Below are 21,120 nucleotides of genomic sequence, written 5' to 3' on the forward strand. Positions count from 1 at the left end.
AAAGTTGCAATATTATTTTCAGAAATTTTTATTGGTGTTGAATCCATACTACTCTTCGTTGGGCTGTCATCTATAATACTTCTTTCGGATTGAGGAGTTTGATGCGACTGAATTTGAATTTTACCGAATTCTGGGACTTCTGAAATTATTTCGTCTCTATGATTAATTGTCACAGACGTATCCGGCGTTGATGTTAAAACATTACTATCATCAACATCCATTTTTTCATTCTCGCAATCAAGGGCTATAGATACGGAAGCCTCAATTATTGGCGTAGTCGATGTTGTTGCTGTTAAAGATTTTTCTGGGAATGATTGTGGTTTTGTAATGTCACTACTTTTATCTGTTTCGGTATTTCCCCCAGTATTTGAAATATTTGACAACTTTTCACTCTCCAATTTTTCTGCTTCAGCAGCTACTCGAGCAGCTTCTTTTCGATTCTGCTCCAATTGATGTTGAATCGCAAGTTCCCTTTCGTGCTGCGCTTTCTCGTATGCTTCCATTCTTAATTTTCTTATGTGCAAAGACTTGTATTTCCTTATTTTCATATCATTTGTATATTTATCACGTTTTATTTGCGCACAAGACTCCAAACTTCCTTCAATTTGTTTGAGTACAGCTTTATTCATTAACAAATCATTTACTAAATGGGCAAGAATTTGAGTTTTCTTCGTTGGATTTAATGCCACAAATGGTTTGTCATTCAGGCAGGTTGACAATTTCCAAGTTTCATTTTCATGTAATAAATCATAATATTGTTGATTTTTACCACTTACGGGTGTAATTGATTCTGAATCAATTTGGTGATGATCGGCTACACGTCTCTCTTTTTCTCGATCGAGAGTTATACCTGACATTTGGCGAACTTCCCCAGTTGCAATAGCATATAAATAAATTCGCAAAACTTCGGAAACATTGGAATTTGTTATATCTGCTGTCCTTAAAGACTGGCCAAGTAGTGTTGTATGTCTACCAGGGTTTGGAATTCCAGGATCTTCTATAGCGCACACTAGTAAGTGGGTCATTATTGATAAAAGTTCCTCTTCAGCGTCGGGATTGCTATCAGTTATCAAAGCGTCATGTAAGTTTTGGAAAGTAGGTAATGATTCCATATCTAAAAAAATTAAAAAAATATAGGACTCCCTTCTTTTTAATGCTAAAAAATTATACCAAATCCTAAAGTTTCTCCGAAATTATGAAGAAATTCAAATACCATTAATAAGTCAGCCATTGCTTGCCCTGGCAAGCGACAACCTGTTAGGCGTTTAAACTCGGGCAAATCGACTTGATCGACGATTTCTGAATCTTCCATAGGCTTTCTGTATAATTAAAACGCTTTATTATATGTATGTTTCCATTTTGTAAGTAATAAGAAACCTACCGGATTTCTAAAAGGATCTCTGCGTCTCTTTTTCTAGATGCTACACGTTTTTCTCTTAATATTAATCTATCCAACACAAGTTGATGCTTTTTCTTTTCCCGTTCTTCAAATTTACGGCGATTATCTAATTGTCTTACCCAGGACATATGTTGTCTTTTCCTTTCACGTTCCTATTTAAAGTAAAACAACTCTTACTATTTTAAGAAATATTTAATTTTCCTTATAAATACTAGTATACATGTCCAAAACTATATGATTTAATACTAATGACAAAAAAAAATAAAACTAAACAGTCCTATTCAAATAATAACGCATAATAACAATAAAACAACAGGAAAGTGAAACCAGAGATTTTTTTCCAATTAAGATTTAAATTTTAAGATCAACTCTTGTTTGAAAACTAAATTTATATGTAAATATAAATATTATATTTAAAAAAGATGCAACATATACATTATGGATATTTTTTTCTTCTTATGTTTACATATAAAAAAGGTATAATATATGTATATGTATTTTTTTGTATATTTATATCTTTTCCTTCTTATAAATATTAAATATTCTTTTATAGCGAAATCATGAATTGTCGAATTGTCTTCTGCCTTTTAAACGTAAGCATTGCGTCATATCTGAATAGCCCATTTTTAGCATTAATTTTATATTTTTTCAACTTTGAACACAACTGATCTTGAAAATATATAAGTAGTAAATAAGTAGAATTACTTAAAGTAGTTAAGACGTAGGATTTAAAGGATATCTAAGATAAGTAGTAATTTAAATAATTACTATAGCATTCTAGGTAAAAGCAAAGATTAAAATTTTACAAAAAACCGCGCTACTTTTTTTATATGAATAGTATAAGTATTTAAAACCCTGAGATTTTTATTTCATTTTCTTATTTTTAAGAAAATTTTGAAAAAGACAATAACATTTAAAAGTTTACGAGTTGCATTCAAAAGTGAAAAAAAATATTTTTAAAATAGTAAACTTAAATTATTGTTATAATTAGTTATCTGTGAAATTTTTAAACATACATTCTACGTTATGTACATAATTTAAAAACTTATTTCATTATAAAAATTATAAAAAAAGTAATCATACCAGCTCAATTTGATACAATAATTCCTTTTGCTTGTTGAGTTCCTGCAGAAAATTCTGCGTGTAAGTTAAAACTTTTTTGCTTTTTAATGTTATTAAAAAATTATATATAATATGAACTTATAAATATTAGTCATTTTTTTATTCTAAAATCATATCTTCACATTTCAATTTTTTGAATAATACTTGAGATATAAAATATTAATTCAATTCCCACTTTTGCAAAATATTGCACATCTTATTATTCAAATATACACATTAATATTTCAAACTTTAAAATGACTGAATTATAACAAAAATAACAGCGATAATGATTGTTATAATAATAATCTATGCTAAAAATTTCAAACCTGATATTAACACGTCCTTTTCACACGGATTCAAAAGCTTTCAAACAATATTAAGGCTTCGGGATATATTCATAAGGGTGAATATTTGCTTTTTGAACAACATTTTATGGGAAACATTTACTAACATTTTATGGGAAAATATATAGATAAATTTCACTAACACTGATATTGAATTATTTTAAATAAATGTAAATTAATTTTTCTTTTGATAAAATTTTTTCTGATTTTTCGCTTATTTTCACGAATCGCAAACAAAGTCTTTTTTCAGAGAAACAAGAAAAAACTAACAATAAATTATTTTCAGAAATAAATTATGTAATATTAATGTAATAACAGATCTGACAAATATTTTATATAATTGACACTGTGTATATTTCAGTACAATTTTTTGAAATTAATGTTATAGTGTTTACAAACAGGACTGCTTTACTTTACATATTTTATTTTGTGTATCATGAGACGATGTATGGGTGCCGTAATGTTTTCCAAATTTCTAAAAATAAACCTTATTTACATTATGGACTATGCAATCAATCATTAGTACTTTTTCAATACATTTATTATATGATCCAAGTACGTTATTGCATAACCTTCATCCCTAAAAGTGAATAGCAAGTGGCAACAATTATTGAATTGCTGCGAATACGTTAAGTGAAAATTCCAACATCTAAGTTGTCTCCGCGGACATGCCAATTACAAAACAATACGAAATCTTACGAATTATGAACTTAGCTACGGTGTAGGCTTTTAAATGATCACAAATTCCTTTCGTAGAGATAATGAACCAGCAATGGCAACAAAATTTATTGGATTGTCAAAATCAGTATTTAATTTCAACTTATTATTTATGTTTTTTGTTGCTATTTAAGTACACAACTTTCATAAAAGAGAATATTTTTAAAAACGGAGATTTTTTTGGATTTAAGTATTTTTGAAAAACAATTTTTTTTTTTTTTGCAAATATGAATTCATTTCCTTTCATGGTAGCTATGTTGGTAGAACTCAAATTCAAACAAAAACTTAAAAACTTGAAAATTTAAAACAACGGTAAACTTTTGAGAATTATTTTCACTACGAACGTAATTTATGATCACTCTATTACGAATATCGTACTAGAATTTTAGTAATTCAGAATAGGAAATTCCTAATTTTCCGAAATTCGGAGCAATGATCGAAATTCTTGACGCGGCTGTTTATTCCTTCCTAGAAGGTATAGTAATAAGGTTTTATTCCTTTTTAAAAGGAATAAAACTTTATTATCGCTTCCATTTTAATGCATTATAGTTTGATCATTAAAAACATCATAAGCCTAGGATAATATTAGTAAAATTTATTAAAGAAATCGAACAAACATAATTTATTTGATAATTTTTAATCTTGATAAACTTGTTTTAAGTAAAAAATGTTACTGATGTTTACTTCTAAATGTTTTAGAGTTTTAGACTATAAAAGCGTTTTTTTTTTAAATATTGAAGCCGTTTTTTTATTTGAATGGAAAGTAATTTAATTTATAACATTGTATTAAATTTTTTATATATTTTAACTATTCGAATATATGAATGTACACAAGAATTCTTATTATTTAGTATAACCAATTTCTTGACACAATAATATTTAAAAATGAAATATTGACCACGTAAAAAAATATATGTGTTTAATCAAAGCAAAAAACAAAAATATAATGATTTAACCTTTCTAAGTTCTTGAATATTGCATGTTTCTTAACTAACAAAATGACTATATTATCACTATAATTTGATATTATTTAGAATATAAAAATTAGACTATACCTGTTCTTTAGCTATAATAGCTTCTTGTCTTTTCTTTTCTTTTTCCTGAAACATTAAATAAATTGATGTTTCTTTTAATGTTTTAAAACTGTATTTTTTTTGTATGCAAACCCTCACTAATTTTTTATGTTATTTAATTTTTTTTAAACATATTAGCATTGCAGATAGTTATTTGATTAGCAAACATAGATTATGAAATAAATATTTACCTGTTGCTTCTTTAAAATTTCTTCTTGCTTCATTCTTTCCAATTCCTCTTGTCTTTTCTTTCGAGCCTAAAAATGTTATACAAATTATGTATAGTGCTCTTAAAATTCATATTGTCGATTTAAGTGCAATAAAAGATTTAAGATTCTGTGACATACATATTGCAAGTAAATGCAAAACAAAGTTTTATGATCCAAATTGTAAACTCAAAAATTTTTATGACGCCGACTGATCCAAAAAGTTTAGTAAACGCCAAATAGAAGCAAGAATAAAGCAAACCGTGCATCGAAACATTTGAGTATACTTTACCTAAGCTTTCAAAATTTTAATTCAATAATTAATTAAAATTTGAAACGATTTAGATGTCACAGATTTATTTTTTTATTAATATTATTCTCACCTCAACAGCCTGTTGATTTTTTAATTCACGTTCTTTTCGTTGTTGTTCTAGCTTTTCATTTTTTTCTTGTCTTGCTTTTTCTTTGCTTCTAGCCATCTCTTCTTTGGCCAGTTTTTTAGCATCGCGTATTGCTTGTTGCTGTTTAGCAATTTCAATCCGCTGTTCGACATTCAAATTTTGGCGAGTAAACATTTTTAAATCTTCCAATCTCTTAGCAACGTCAATATCGGACATTCTAATAAATTCGCCATCATTAGCGTATGGCGGTGGAGCAGGCTGTAAAAACGATCCAATTATAGCACGTGATGAAAAACTAAAGTTGTCTCGATTTAACTTTGATGGGTTTTTGTCTAGGTGCTACGATTCAGAAGATAGTTTGTTTAACAAAATAGTTTGTTTAACTATATTTCTTTTTTACTTACAGTTAAAATTTGTCCAACATTTTTTAATTTTGTGTTACTGTTTGGTGGATAATAACAAACATCACCACGAATCTGACCTAATTTTGTTAAACCGCGTATAATTGTTTCGCGTTTCCAACCCATATCTAAGGGAACCCTTAATTCAGACAAATTTATTATATTCGGATCTTCAGATTCAGATTCTGATAAACCACTTTCAGCTGCAATACTTTCTGAATCAGTTGAAACATCAATTTGTGAATTTGCTTCCAAAACTTGTCTAATTTTTTCCTATAAATAAAATATTTACATACATTTTATTTAAGTTGACTTCAATAAAATAAATTTATTTTCTAACCAAATCAGCTCCCTGTTGTAATAATTGCTGTGTTGCCAGCATTGGTTTTATACCAACAGCTCGGCTTTGAGCTAGTAATGATGCAACTGTATTTTTTTTGGGTTTAGAAACTCCACGTCCCAAATTTCTTGGTCGTCCCTCTTTGTGGCTTGAACTACTTCTATCACTGTTATTTCCGGAATGACTACTTCCACTTGTAGATTGTCCGCTAGAATTTGAGTTTCCAAGAGCTGCTGTTATTGAGCTTAAGCTTTGCAAGCTGCTTGTACCACCGATATTTTCATTACTAGACGTTGAAAAGTCATTATTTGTAGAAGCTTTATCAGAGGGTTTCATTGACAAATTAAGAGGTGCATCTAAATCATCGATAAAACTTGAAGTGTTGCTCTTAAAGCTCAAATTAATGCCACTTGATTCAGAATCGATATCTTTTGATATGCTAAGTTGACTGCTACTTTTATTCGATAGATTATATGCGCCATTTGACGTAATAGTGGGAGGCAATTTTATTACTTCCACCCGATCGGTATTGGAATTATCAAAACCTCGATCTTTATCAATATTTCTATCGCTGCGCCTATCATTGCGACTGTTACTAGAACTATTATCTCGATGGCTATCTCTATCACGGATTGAAAGTTGTGAGCTAGAACCATGTGAACTAAGGTTTGTTGAGCTGTTGTTGCCCGATGAAGATGATGATGATGACGTCACAGTGGATCCCAAGTTATGAGTTCCCATCATTGCTGCAGCTAAAACAGCTGCTGAAGACGCTGCTACGGCCGCTGCTGACGAGGCTGAATTTGCGTGTGATTGTTGTTGGGTTGAGTTCTGCGATGTATTACTACTATTGTTGCTTGCTGCTTGGGCTGCTGCTTGTTGTGCGGCAACTACCTGTCCCATAACCGCTGCATACTCCATTTCAAGACGGCTTCGCTTCGCTGGACTCAAGCCTGGAAATGCAAGGAGAGGATTTGGATCGAGTGATATTGTCTTTTTGCGACCACGATTTGTTGTACCAGGTATTTTTGGACCAACAATTGAGGACGTATACTTTATGATTTCCGTGTCCGGTGGTAGTCGTACACCCAACAGAGATGATGGATCACTGCAGTCATTTTATCAAAGAAACAAATTTTTATTTTAATTAAAGTAAGTCAAATATACATACATAAATTAAATAAGAGATAAATAATTTTGTTATAAAATTGTAAAACATCTGCTTCCTGATTATCAATAAAACCTACTTTTTTCATTAAGTATATGTATATACAATTTTTCAGAAAAACCTTTTTCCACTAGAAATAGAAATTGCAGTCATCGCGTGCTTATATAAATTTGAATTAGTGTAATTATAACAATTTCACTTTTCTTTAATTAAACTGTTGGCTTTTAAAATATTTCGTTAAATAATAGTTTATTACAAATTTATTTTTTTTGTTCAAAGGAAAACAAGAAAAAAAATACCGAAAATTAATTTATATTTTTCTTCTATTTAAGAAAATCTTTTCCCTTTCGTTTTTTTGACAGCATCAACTTTTTTTGTTATTTTTCTTGATTTGTTTTTAAACTGAATCATTTATATCTAAAAAAATCATCTAGTATCTAAATACTTCAGAAAGAATTTTCGTGAAATCCTAAACAAATCCTTTGATTTCTTTTTTTTCTAGCGGGAGATGGTTTTCTTGACAAGCTGTTTTACTCACGATTTAAAAAAAAGAAGGAATTGAGAATTTTTTCACAATACTTATTATGTATGTACATCGTATAAAATTTTTGGAGAACTGAATTTTTATCAAAATACACCTCAAAAATTTCAAACATTCACTTTAACGATGTGATTTTCCATTTTTCAGGGAAACAGACCTTTTACATTTTTCTCAACTTTTCTCTTTATATTGATCATGAATACACTCGAGCTTTGTTTTTCATGTAAATTATAACTTTGCAAAAAAGAAAATATGTCAAAAACTAATGATATATACAAACTACATGTACATAAACATTATATTATAAGATTATAATTTTTATTTATATTAGACCAATTCCACAAAACTCTTTAATTTTCAAAATCAAAAATTAAACTAGAATTTATCTTTTAAAACAATGATACAAGGAAGCTTACTTTCCTTCCAATGCAGCACTTTTTTCACAAAAACAATGTTCGGATATCATGGCGCACGGAAAAGAGAGTAATAATAAAAATAAATTATAAAAACTTGCAATATATGAATTAACCGAAATAAAATATCATAGAAATGCTGAAAAGTATAGCTTCTTTACAACTAGTGTGAAGTAATAATCCATTTTATTTAATTATACCACGCATGCATATTTCAACCTATAACTCATTTTTTTTATTCGTAAATTTTTAAAAAGTCTAAGATACAACAAAAAGTATTAAAATATACTTTATTGCTGTAAAAAACAAAATAATTTAAATTGTATTTGTCTAATTTTTAAGCCATACTTTCCATCATAAAGTTATTCTTTATCCAAATTAGTATATACATAGACTTTTACAAACCAAAGACTAACCTTAAAATTCCTTGAGGCATGTAATCCTTGACCTTATCTGAATTGGCAGCTAAAGCATTCATGGCAGCTTGTACACTTTGCTGAGATGTAAGACCCAAGGTGCCCAACTGGGATAAGGAATTAAGAGCATTTAAAGATGCCTGTGCCTGAGATGTTTTATCATTGATGCGATCTTTCGAGCTGCTGTTATTACTAGTACGATTGCTATTCCCCGTAATACCAGAAGAATTGGAATACATTGAACTATGGTGACTATTAAGAGATGTAGACGAATGATGATGTGAAGATGACAATGATGATGAAGATTTGTTGTTGTTATTGTTACCATTGTTATTATTATTATTATTACTATTATTATTGTTATTATTATTGCTATTATTATTATTATTATTAATATTATTATTATTGCTATTGCTGGTATTATTATTAATATTTCCACTTGAACCACATGAAATTCCAGTTAGTTGTTGAGAATGATGTGATTTTTTCGAAGAACTTTGCTGTTGTTGAGCAGCTGATACAGCAGCAGCTTGCATCGCCAACAATTCCTTATGTAAAGTAGCTGGGTTATAAGCAGATATTGATACTGGAGGTGTCGTCATATTTGATTGCATTGTTGACTTATTATAAGATGACTAAATATTTAGATTTTAATATTCCTTTTCAACAAAAAAAAAACTAAAACATTACGGACTTACTTTATAAGAATTAGATGTTCCAGTAGACGACGTTGGTGTTATAGTGGTATTTGATCCTAAATTATGTAAACTACTTGCACTATTGTTTATATTATTCGCAATTGGAGCTTGTTGACGTTTTTCTTTACGATTCTGTTTTTGATTCGACTTCGAATTCGAAGATCCACTAGCCGAGTTGCCGGAATTTCCAGGATTACCACTTCCCACGCCGCCGATTGCAGTTAAACTCGCAAGTCCACCTGGAAAAGCTGTAGATAAATCAGGATGCGCAAACTGAGATAACCCAGATGCTTGTAAGCGATTAAAATAATCTTGAGCAGCTGCTAATTGAGCCATGGACCACCAACCTAATGATATTAATTTTTTATGTTATTCAGGTTGATATTTCGATGTTCTTATTATGTAATAGAATATTACTCACTTGCAGCTGGATGCAACCCAGCTAGACTCGCAGCTTGTGAAGCTGCTACAGCCATTGTGTTGGAATGATGATGTCCAGCAGCAGCAGCCGCAGCTGCTGCTGCCATAGAATATCTATCACTACCTGAACTTGGATTTGGCAATAAGCCTAATCCAGCTGCCGCTGCGGCTCCAAATTGTGATGAAAACAATGGATTGGACGCAGCAGCAGCTGCTGCTGCAGCAGGATCACGATTCCAGTAAGCTGAAAAAAAATTTATTTCTCCTTTAGAATTGTTGTTTCTTTCCATTGTTGAATAAACGTAATAAAATATTTAATATTTGGTTAACTAGAAGACTTGAGTATTCTAAACCCAAATACCAAAGTAATATGTAAACCCAAATTATAATCTTACATTAAATTTTTTTTACTCATGTACATATATATTTTTTTACTATTTATATGTTTTTATTACCAAAAAGAGAAGCTGCATCTAGTAACGACGGATCATGGCCAGCTCCTCCAGATTTTCCCGCAGATTTGTCATTTCCACCGTCAGCACCATTTTTATCCATAGTTTTTTTTTTTTAAACACCTTTTAGAAAATTGCTACGCTTTTACTGGAATAATGAGTTCAATAGTTTTTACGTGACATGTTTCATTCGATCAATTTTTAACTAAAATATAAAAAAAATATATAAAAGAAATTCCTAGAGATTTAAATGATTTATTTCAAATTTTGCAATGTATTAATTTAAATGAATCTTATTTAAATAAATCTTCTATTTAGAAAAAGTTGCATCAGTATACCACCTTCTAATTCTTTGTATACCATCATATAAGGGAGTGCAGTAAACCTTTTTCTGTCATTCAATGAAAATATAATCTTCGTGTTTTATACACACGTAATGTAATTTTAATCCGTAATAGTTTTAAGATAATGTTTTGAAAATTGTTTTGAGCTACTTTAATGGATTTTCTTTTAGCTTTACACTTATAATTTACAAGCAAATCATCAAAATCGCAGGCAAGTAATTCGGAATTTTAATTTTTGCTCGGGTTGTTTTTGTGAAAGATTTATCCACCTGACTACAGATCAACCCGATTGATTGTATTAGTTAAAAACAAATTAACCTCTAAATTAATTAACGATTTTTTAATAATAGTCTTTTTTTAAACAAGGCATTTTTTTTTAATTTTTGTAACTTCGTCAGCATTTTCAGTTACATGTAATAATTTTCTAGTAAATTTTCTAGTTTCTTTACAGAAATAATTTTCTAGTAAAGATCTATGTACATATAAAATTTCAGCGTTCTATCTTAAGGGTGTGTAAGTTTTGTAAAGAGACGGACGGAAGGACAGAGTGAAACTAATAGGCCCATTTTTTCAAAAATTTTTTAATTGGTATAGTGCAAAAAACCCTACACTATAGGAAAAAAATCAGACAAATTGTTTTGTGCACTATTAATTAAGTTAACCTTTTTATGTTTTTCAAATTTAAAAAAGTTTATTATGTATTATGAAATCTCCCAAATATATGTATATTTATATACTCTCACATATACATATCAACGTTAGTAAACTTAGTTTACACAGTTTTTTTTATATAGAATTTTTATTAAATAAAAGTTTTCTTTTAAAATTAAAAAAAACGAGAAAAAATAGAGTTGACCGTGTCAACTTTGTGATACCCGAACGAATTTGTTATCTTATGTGCGAGTAAATATGTCATAGCTGACTGTGGGACAGTCATATTACCATTTATGTTGCCGTATTACCATATTAATTTAAGCAAAATATCAGTACTGTGATTTCAATATTTTCTAAAATATGGTCAAACTACTATTAAAGTTGCAAGGCAGCTACCACAAGGAGTAAAGAAATTTTAAAAACTGTTATCGAACACATTGGTCCTATTAATACATTCGTTTGTGTGAATTCGTTTGTGAGATATAGCGAAATAAATTTTGAAGTTGTATGGCAGGTACCCGAACCAGTACCCCGATCATAACCAATTTAAATAGGGTTCTGACATAGGGACTATAATAAATAATTTGTGACAATTTGATGAACTTACCTAAATTAGTTTTTGAGTTTTCGTTGACACGGACGGACGAACGGACACACAAAACTTAATCGACTCAGAATTTGACGCTGATGAAAAACATACACTTGAGTCTATATCCCAAACCATTATTTCTTTGTGTAACAAACGGTAAGACAAATTTACTATCCCCTTCAAAAATACGTTCGTACGGGTAAAAAAAGGAAAAAAACTATTACTCAGAAATGTCTTTTCGTTAGCAAAGAGAGAGGTCCAAACCTTGATATTTTAGTAGCACACCAAAGTTGAGTTTGGTACATGTATAAAAGTAATCTCATCTTATAGGTATGTATGTCTAATACTAAAAAAACATAGTGAATTAAAGAAATTTTTACCCAACATTAAATTATTAGTCTGCAAATTTCTAAAATAGTGTATCTTACTAATTAATTGTAATAGATGTACTTTAACTTTACTGAAAACAAATTTAACTTTCTATGTACGTACACATAAACTATGAACACGAAAGTAGAAGTGGTTAGTACTTTTTTTTGAATTTGAAACTCAAAAAACTTACAAATGCTTTAACTTAAAAAAATAATAACTTTAAAAAAATCTGATACTCAAATACTTAATATGCCTTATATTTGTAAATAGTGCTTCTTTTGCAATAGTATCTTCTAAATTTAATTTCTCACTAACCCATATTTAACTTTTTTGAACATTTAAATTCTACTGTAAAAAATTTAAAAATCCACGTGCCACAACTCATACTAACAAAGCCGGCTTTCGTTTCACTTGTAAACTGTGTTCCTGATAGTCTACAGAAATTTAATTAAGGGGAAATAAACACAGAGAAACAAAAAAGTAAAATGTGTGTGAGAGCATGAATAAATGTATTAGTGTAATAATTTTTGTAGCTTAGTTTGTAAATTATAATAATATTTGTGTGTAGGTCTGATTGCAATATTATGAAACACATTCAAGTAGTATTAGTACTTCCATTACGCATCGCAGTAGTTTGTTTTTTTTTTTTTTAACAATTTTAGAGAAGCGTTAAAAATTTTTTACTTTCATTCATAATTTCTTTTTATTTTTCTTTTACACGACGAATTCAAAAATATAAAACATTTACATACATATGTTAAAAACTATTCAAAAATTCGTTATTTTTTACAATTAATTAAATAATAGTAAATAGCATACATATGGCTTGGCAATTTTCTAATATAATGATTAAGTACTTATTTTTGTAAAGCAAGTACTTATGTACTTATGTACATATGTATGTATGTATATAAATTTCCTTTAAAAAAATGCTCACAGCAAAGACCATCGAACCGTTTAATTTTCTTTAACAAATAGCATTTCCTAAACTTTAAATTTACATCGGATTTAAAACATGTTTTGCTCTTTTGAAAATTCATTTTTAAATTTCTTTACCTAATGCAGCAAAAAATATATAAACTAAATTTAACAACTTTTGCTTTTTAATATAAGTACATAATTGCAAAAATTTCGTCCTTTTCAAAACTGAAATCAAAATAAATAAATGCACGAATACCTAATATGATTATGTTTGTCCTATGTATGTATGTATATATTATACACTACCATTTAGTTAAGCGTAAGGGTTTCAGCAGGAAGATTCATTCTATGTAAATTGCAAACAACACAATAGAAATACATTGTTTAATATTTTGTTTTATTATGATTTATCTCTTTCTGTTATGATTTAACTTTGTTAATTTTTTAATTTGACTTTAAAGCTTTAAAAATGCACAATCTTAAAATATATTTTTACCGACCGATTTTTACCGAGTATGTTATAGCACCAAATTTCTGATGTCGGAGGAAACGCACTTCTCCATAGAAGGAAAGCGTAAATATCTTGATGGAAACATCATCATTCATTGATACTAACTCCATGATCACAAAAAAACGACTCTTATACGAAATGTCAAAAATTGTTTTCTTTGTAACTTAGTCACATTTTTAATGAAACCCTTACGCTTAACTAAATGATCTATTTAGATTTAATTAACTAGCAACGCAGTTTTAGCATTGTATAAGTATCTTACTTTTTAAAGAGTAAATGTACTGAAAGCAAAATCTAATTCAATAATCTACCTAAACTTGTACGTTTATAAATCCATAACTCCAGAACTTGATAAAGAAAAAATTAATGTTCCAACTGCTAATTAACATATGCACGTGTTTACATTACCGCTATTTTACTTTAACTTTCTTTAGGTTTTCAAGAAGATATGCATAGCAAATTTCTGGTTTTTGACAAGACTTGTACATTAAGATTTAAAAAGAAAAATTTTAAAACTACATTTTGAGTATTTAACGGGAAGCATTTCCCCATTATTAATTAAATAACCGCGCAGGTGATTACATTACATACTTTGTTATTACAAATAACTTTGTCAGAATTCAATTTGAACTATGAACAAGCATAATAGATTTTCAATAATGTACATATTAACAATAAGTAATGAATATATTAAATCTGTTGATAATAATAGATTTTTTCAAAAAAAAATGAACTGAAAAGGTTCTTTGTAATCATGAAGCTTTACAGGAAATGGCCATAAAGCGAAGACAAGATGGAAGGCTTGCAGAGAATGTTATAGATATATTAACCGTAATGAACCAACTCATAATGAAATACATAAATGAGCTACAGTTGATTCCGCATAATGGAACAAATGTTAATTAATACATTTGGATGGTTTCCGTTTTCGGCTTCTTTTTTTAATTACCACATTTTGTACAAAATGTAATAATTGTATACCTAAAAATAATAAAAAAGGGCATAGGCTAACTTCACAATTTGCAAAGAAAAAATTAATATCCAAACTATTATAGTCTCATTAGTAATGTCCCCTTTTGGTTATCATTTATCGGCTTCTCCACTTTTAAATTTTTGAAACAAATTTTGCTGATATTGCGGATGCAAATAACAAATGACGTCTCTGTCTAAATTGGACTAGGTTTAACATTATTAAAAAAAACTACCTTTCAGGAATTTTGACATGTTTCTAAACTTGAATAAAATAATTAGTGGTAATTTGAGTAAGATTATTAGAGACATTATTTTCGTATTAGAAATAATTTGCTATTGAAGGTACTACGTACCTATGTAAATTGAATGCGTGAAAAAATGTTTAAAGGCAAAGAGAAAATTTGTAATTCGTGTCAGAAATAAAAATCTTTAATTTAAAAACCGAAAAAGATCTGTTACATTTCTTCTTTTAAATTTTCTATTTTTTTATTCAAAACATAAAATGCGATAACGAAAAATTTGTTTTTGTTTATTGTTGAACTTATTGATGTGATATTTACTTACATATGTATGTTCTTGGAATAAACAAAAACATATTACTGTTAAGGTGAATTTTCACTCTATTTGTAATCCTCCAGACTATAGTATTTTTAAAGAATTGAGAAAATAGTGTTACATACACACAAAAATTACGATTTCCACTAATTCTAAAGAACCCAATTCCAAAAATTTAGCCCAGAGAACCGGACATTGAATAAAAATCCACTTCTTTTATCTAACGCCATTTTAAAAGAACAAACAGAGATTTTATTATTAGAAGTATTTTTGAAAAAAATAAACCTTTACATATTTTTCTCTAAATAAAAACAAAACAAAAATAGGAAGGTAAGAACGCGAATTTTCCGTACATCAAACTTTTTTTTTTTACACCCATGAATTTATTAAATTTCTTTTTTCTAACTTTTGCCTACTGTTTCGTCTTCCAAACGTCTTCTGACCACTTTTCGTACTACCGCAATGTTGATTTTTTTAATATTTTGTACTTTTCCTTTTAAATAAATTTTTGTTTATTTTTCTCTTCCCGCTCTCTGAATGACATGATCTGCATTAGTTTATTGTCATGACTTTTCGTTTTTAAACTATACAATATGCCAGTTTCCCATTGTTTTATTTTTTTTACTACACTAATACATGTATAGGTTCGAGCACATCTGGCTGGATTTTTCCACAAAAGAGAAAAAAACACACAAATTAAAAAAAAAATTAAAAATATTACTTTTACTTATGGTTTTATGCCATCACTCATTTTTAAAATTTTAAATAGGAACAACAAAAAACAATACATAATAAAATAAAATGACACTTCCAAAACTATTTTCAATTCAAATTTTTTTTTTAATTTTTACATCTTTTTTATACACAATATTTTTGATTAAAAAATCAATAAAATTCTTAAAATATGGGTAATGACTTTAAATATCCGTACATACGTACATACATACATATGTATATGTATATAAAATAATATGGATATATGTACTTTTTTTGAATCAGATGAAACACAAAATTTACTTTTTCTTATTACATATAAAAATATATATTTTTTTAAAACTTTTGAGTAGATATTCAAATTTTAATTTATGATTTAACTCTTAATACATACATATGTATGTATGAATTATTATGCTTATTTAATTTTGAATACACAAAATAACATAGTATTTCTTATTTCAATTCAAATTTGTATTTTTTATATATGTACATACGTTCATACATACGTGCATAATGTATGAAATTCACAACTTACATTGGTATAATTTATAATGTACAAACATATATGTATAACATTTTTTTTTCTTTTTACATATATTAACGCCACTAATAATTTTAATATTAACTCGAAATTATTTAATTTAATACATAAATTAAATACACAAATTAAATATTAATAAACAAAATTAATAAGGAAACAATTTTTAAGTACATTTTGACTACTTTTATATATTTTTTAAATAAAGTAAAAGAATAGTTCCAAGATGGCGGAGGTAACTTTTTCGCACCAACTAAAAGGAATAAACTGCTGAACTGAAGCAAAAAAAAAAAAGACAAAGAGAAGAAAATAAAAAAACGAAAATTTTTTTTTCTTCTCTTAGCACAAACCGAAATGATTGAATGTAGTACCTCTAAAGTAGTACCCCTCTATATCTATATTGTATGGCTGTATGTATATGTTTGTATACATATTTATTTATTTCATACGAAATGTAACTATGTATGTATTATTGTATATGAATAATACATATTTATGCGATGTGGAATATACATTATGTTGTATTAATATTTTTATATGAATGATTGGTCAGACGGGAGGTCGGTGTCGGTTACAAAAAAAAAAAAAAAATGGAAAAAAAATATGTGAAGCAAGAATTTATAGATACACATATGTATAATAAAAATAATAAAAATGAAAAAAAATTATGGTGGCTTCGTTGCTGACACTCACTGACTCTTTTTAGTCTTTAATGTTCGATGAATTTTTACGTTTTTGTTTTATTTTCGAATAATTTCTGAAAATCTTTCTGATCCAGTAGATATACATATTTCTTATGAATTACACACAAGCACAAAGAAATATGTATTTTTCGTGTTTCTTTTTTTGTTTTTTTTTTCATTTGCTTTGTTATGATTAGTGTAGCCATATGATTTTGAATTTATAATTTCTAGTTGAATTGAACTTGTGAAGCTGCAAAAGTTGCATTTTTTTAAATACAAAAAAGTTAAATTGTTTTTTTTTTTTTTAAACACATGTGCATAAATAGTTTGCAATATTACTTTAAAACATTTTAAACTAAAGAACAGTTGAAATTCTTATTTAATAATTACAATTTTTAATACTCTTGTTGTAATTTCTCGCTAAAACACTTTGACATTTCTACATATTTTTTTAAAAATAATCCAATAGAAATTAAAAGCAATCATTTAAAATTATCCATTTGTTTGTTACACAATAAACAACAAAAAAAGCAATTCTCTTTTAGGTTTCATAAGATCAATTTAAAAAGAAAAATTTCAAAAAAAATACAGATATTATCCTAGATTTATAAACTTTGATACTATAAATTATATATGAAGTTTTTGAATGTTTAAGTAAGACTAATGATAGTTAAACACCTAAAAATTATAAGTTCTCAAACTAACAAAATTAAATGGGTATATGTATGTATAATAATATTGATTCAATGATTTCGCTTTAAATATTTTATGTTGAAAATTCCAACATCTAGCTAAATTTAGCCGAAAAAAAGTTGTATTGGCTACACTAACTATGATATAATAGTTATTTTGTTTATTATCTGTGCTTTTATTTTTTTTCTTCTATTACTATTTCTCTGCGACTTGATATGAAACAAAAAGCGAAAAGGTGATTTCACAAAATAATTTAAATGTGTAGGCTATAAAAACAATATAAAATTGTATATTTTTAAATATTAAGTCTATAAAGAGCAAATGAATAAATATTATAACCAAAGTATATCTATTTAAGATATGTACTTTGATTATAACATTTATCTGTAAATTCGATTTTAAATTACTTACATATATGTGAATACAACATGCAAGTACAGAAGTAGATTATTTACAAAGAAACGCCACCATAAAGCTTCGATACTGGTACGTACATACATACGTGGATATGTGCATGCATATATAAATTAACTAATGTCCGAGGAAGAAATGTAAACGGATACATACATACATACATAGTTTTTGCTCTTTAAATCTATAAAATAAATAAAAATGCGCTGCTGATCCAAGCTAGTATAAATGTTCTAATTTTCAAACTTTGGTTATCGTACCTCAATTTGTCTCTCGTTTTGTAAACCACAGATTTTTCGATTCCGGTTAAGGTACACCAAAGTCAGCTAGACCATTGCGATTTCGCCAGATCCCAAATTCGTCGTTGCTATGTAAACTAACTTGATCAGGCTATTGTACTCGGAGCGCAATATTTAAAAATTATTTTACTTTTCTTTATTTTCTTCTCCTTTTCTTTTCATTCGATTATTTTCATTTAATTTGATTATCATAAAAGGATATTGTTGCTTAATTCGCTATAAAAACAATTTTTAAAGCAATAGTCAATTGTAGTCCATTTGATTTTTTTTCATATGAAAGGACATTTTAAATGCAATATAATTTTGATTGCGTATGTACCTATGTTGATTTTAAAAATTGTGCTGGGAATTTTGAAAATTATGCTGGAAAAATCGAGAAAACAAATTTTTAAATATAATTGAAAGTCAAATACAAACCTAATAATTCTAGATTTTTAGGTCTGCAAAAAGACGAAAACGGAAACATATAATTTTTAAAAGATTTCCAAATGAATGAAAATGTTATCATAAAAAACTGCATTTGTATGTATTAAGCCCTTCTGGCGTCTGCATTTTTTCATTTTTTGTAGAGCTAATCTCAAAAGCATGGCTAATTATTAAGATACATAAGCTAATAGAATTTGGAACAAACGCGGGTGTTATTTAGAAAAAAGTTGCATAAAAACTTAGCAAAAATAAAACTGTTTGGGTCAACAGTTAAAGCTCTTGATTTGAAAACCTTTATTTTCACAACTTTGGAAAGATATAACTAACAAAGTAATGGAAATACGAAAGAATCTTCAAACTCTATTTAGACAAAAACTCTATTAAGACATCTCTATTAAGACATCTCTATTTAGACAAACTCTATTTAGACCAAATCGCCACGCTATTACTATATTGAATATTATCAAACGTGATAAATTGAATTTCGTTTTTATAAATTTTGTTACTTCGGAAAATAATAGTTTTTGACTAAATAGAATATGTTCGACATTGTAGATTTCCCGGTAACTAAAAATGGTAAAGATTAAAGAGTGAATTATGTGATTGCTACCCGTAAGTCACTTTTGTCCATAAAAGATATAAGTATAGGTGCTAATTTACCACCTCTTAATAAAGGTTTTAGGGTCTCAATTGATTTTCGTACAAAAAAGTACAATATTATCTTTTTTGGGTTTTTTTTTTTCAATAAATGTTAAATTTATCGTCCCTGGTACGGGGTTTCGATAATTTTTTTTTTTAATTCAACTGTCGATTTTCGCTTTAGTTGAAAATTCATTTAAACTTTTTGAAAATTTTTAAATTTTTGTGTGGCAAATGAAAAAATTAATTATGATATAATGCAAATGCACCTAATCTTAAAAAAAAATCTTTTTTCATCAGAGAACGATATTAAAGAAACGCCATCAGAGGCAACTGATATTAACTTATTTATCATTTTGAAAGGAAGAGCTTTATTTTTATTAAGAAGATGCTCAAGAGGTGGCACCTTTCACTCCAGTTTCTAAACTATCTTAGTACTTGAAATGTAAAATTCTGTTTTTCAATATTCTACTTTTCAAATAGTTGAAGATTTTGTAGGCAACTTGAGTTTAATTAAGAAACTTACTATACATTTTTAACACAAAATTTTATTTTATAACTTATTATTTTAATTAATTCTCATTTGAAAATTTTTTAATTAAAATATACATATAATATTATCTAAAATCTAAAATATAAAATATACGAATAATATTTCTATATTTCAGGTAATATTATTCAATCAATTCAAATAAATACAAATAAATACAAATATACATATTTCTATATTTACAATTTTAGAATAAAAGGAAGAAAACAAGATAGTTCTTTGTAATAGTTATTATTCTCAGTTAATTTATATAACATAATACTTAGTTACTATCATAAAATACTTATTACATCTTGCTTTTTTTGGACAGCATTTGTTTCAAAATTAAACAAACGTAGTAAGTCAATTCTATTCTTTAATATAAAAAAGCAAAAAGAAAAAGGAAAAGTAATCGGTAATTATAAAAAGAAAATAACTTAAAATTTTCTTTGTTACGGAAAAAACTAAAAAATATATGAAACAAGCGCTGAAATGTTTATGAAAAAATATAGAAATACATAAAAGCGTAAAATAAAAGCTTTACAAATCTTGTACACCCAAAAGGTTAATGGCATTCAGTAAAACTGTCTGACTACTCATATGAATACAAAAAAATAAGAATACAAATAAAACAGAAAAAAAAATTGACAGCAAATCTGTCAAAGTCGAATTGGAAAATAAAAATAAATTTCCATGAGCTTTGATACATGGACGCACATTTTCGCGTTCATGTATTCAAAAAATTAATTACTGACTTTTACAATGTGTAATATAACAATTTATATATGTACACACTTACATAAATATATATGTATGTAAGTATGTTACATTTTGCATTTATTTGCTCTAGTAGTCTAGTGCTTCTCGTATATATATTTTTACAGATCGTATTGTGTAAACAATAGGTAGGTTATGTGATGGCAACAAATTTTGCATATCGAGTTTTCGGTGGGAATGCACCTCTCCATAGTAGGGAAGTGTAAGTAAACTATTTTTAGCAACCTGTCGGTCCGTCGGTCTGTCGGTCTGTCGGTCTGTCGGTCTGTGTGTGCACGCGTGTATCTCAAGTTCTGCTGAACCGATTTTGATGAAATTTTATATGTAAGTTTATTTCCACCATGGCACGGATTGATCAACTTTTGGGATATATCAGGCCTCGGGAACTGCACTTTTT

At 27.8% G+C, this 21,120-nt stretch overlaps 1 protein-coding gene across 1 annotated transcript in view; it reads right to left on the reverse strand.

Annotated features, from left to right (window-relative positions):
* The window catches only part of LOC129607464 (uncharacterized), a 71,812-nt gene that overhangs the window by 20,356 nt on the left and 30,336 nt on the right, over positions 1 to 21,120 (reverse strand). Inside the window, exons 2-15 of the mRNA XM_055518493.1 lie at positions 10,097 to 10,298; positions 9,643 to 9,885; positions 9,222 to 9,568; positions 8,524 to 9,158; positions 8,111 to 8,128; positions 5,986 to 7,093; positions 5,649 to 5,918; positions 5,227 to 5,583; positions 4,829 to 4,894; positions 4,620 to 4,664; positions 2,483 to 2,536; positions 1,382 to 1,551; positions 1,171 to 1,319; positions 1 to 1,114 (exon numbers count right to left, since the gene is read on the reverse strand). The exon at positions 1 to 1,114 is cut by the window's left edge and continues 289 nt beyond it. Of these exons, the coding sequence (XP_055374468.1) occupies positions 1 to 1,114; positions 1,171 to 1,319; positions 1,382 to 1,551; positions 2,483 to 2,536; positions 4,620 to 4,664; positions 4,829 to 4,894; positions 5,227 to 5,583; positions 5,649 to 5,918; positions 5,986 to 7,093; positions 8,111 to 8,128; positions 8,524 to 9,158; positions 9,222 to 9,568; positions 9,643 to 9,885; positions 10,097 to 10,196 (4,676 nt within the window). The 5' untranslated portion in view covers positions 10,197 to 10,298. The remainder of the gene's footprint in view (positions 1,115 to 1,170; positions 1,320 to 1,381; positions 1,552 to 2,482; positions 2,537 to 4,619; positions 4,665 to 4,828; positions 4,895 to 5,226; positions 5,584 to 5,648; positions 5,919 to 5,985; positions 7,094 to 8,110; positions 8,129 to 8,523; positions 9,159 to 9,221; positions 9,569 to 9,642; positions 9,886 to 10,096; positions 10,299 to 21,120) is intronic.

The sequence above is a fragment of the Condylostylus longicornis genome, unplaced genomic scaffold (assembly GCF_029603195.1).
Source record: "Condylostylus longicornis isolate FDR11 unplaced genomic scaffold, ASM2960319v2 ptg000027l, whole genome shotgun sequence".
Taxonomy (NCBI): Eukaryota; Metazoa; Arthropoda; class Insecta; order Diptera; family Dolichopodidae; genus Condylostylus; species Condylostylus longicornis.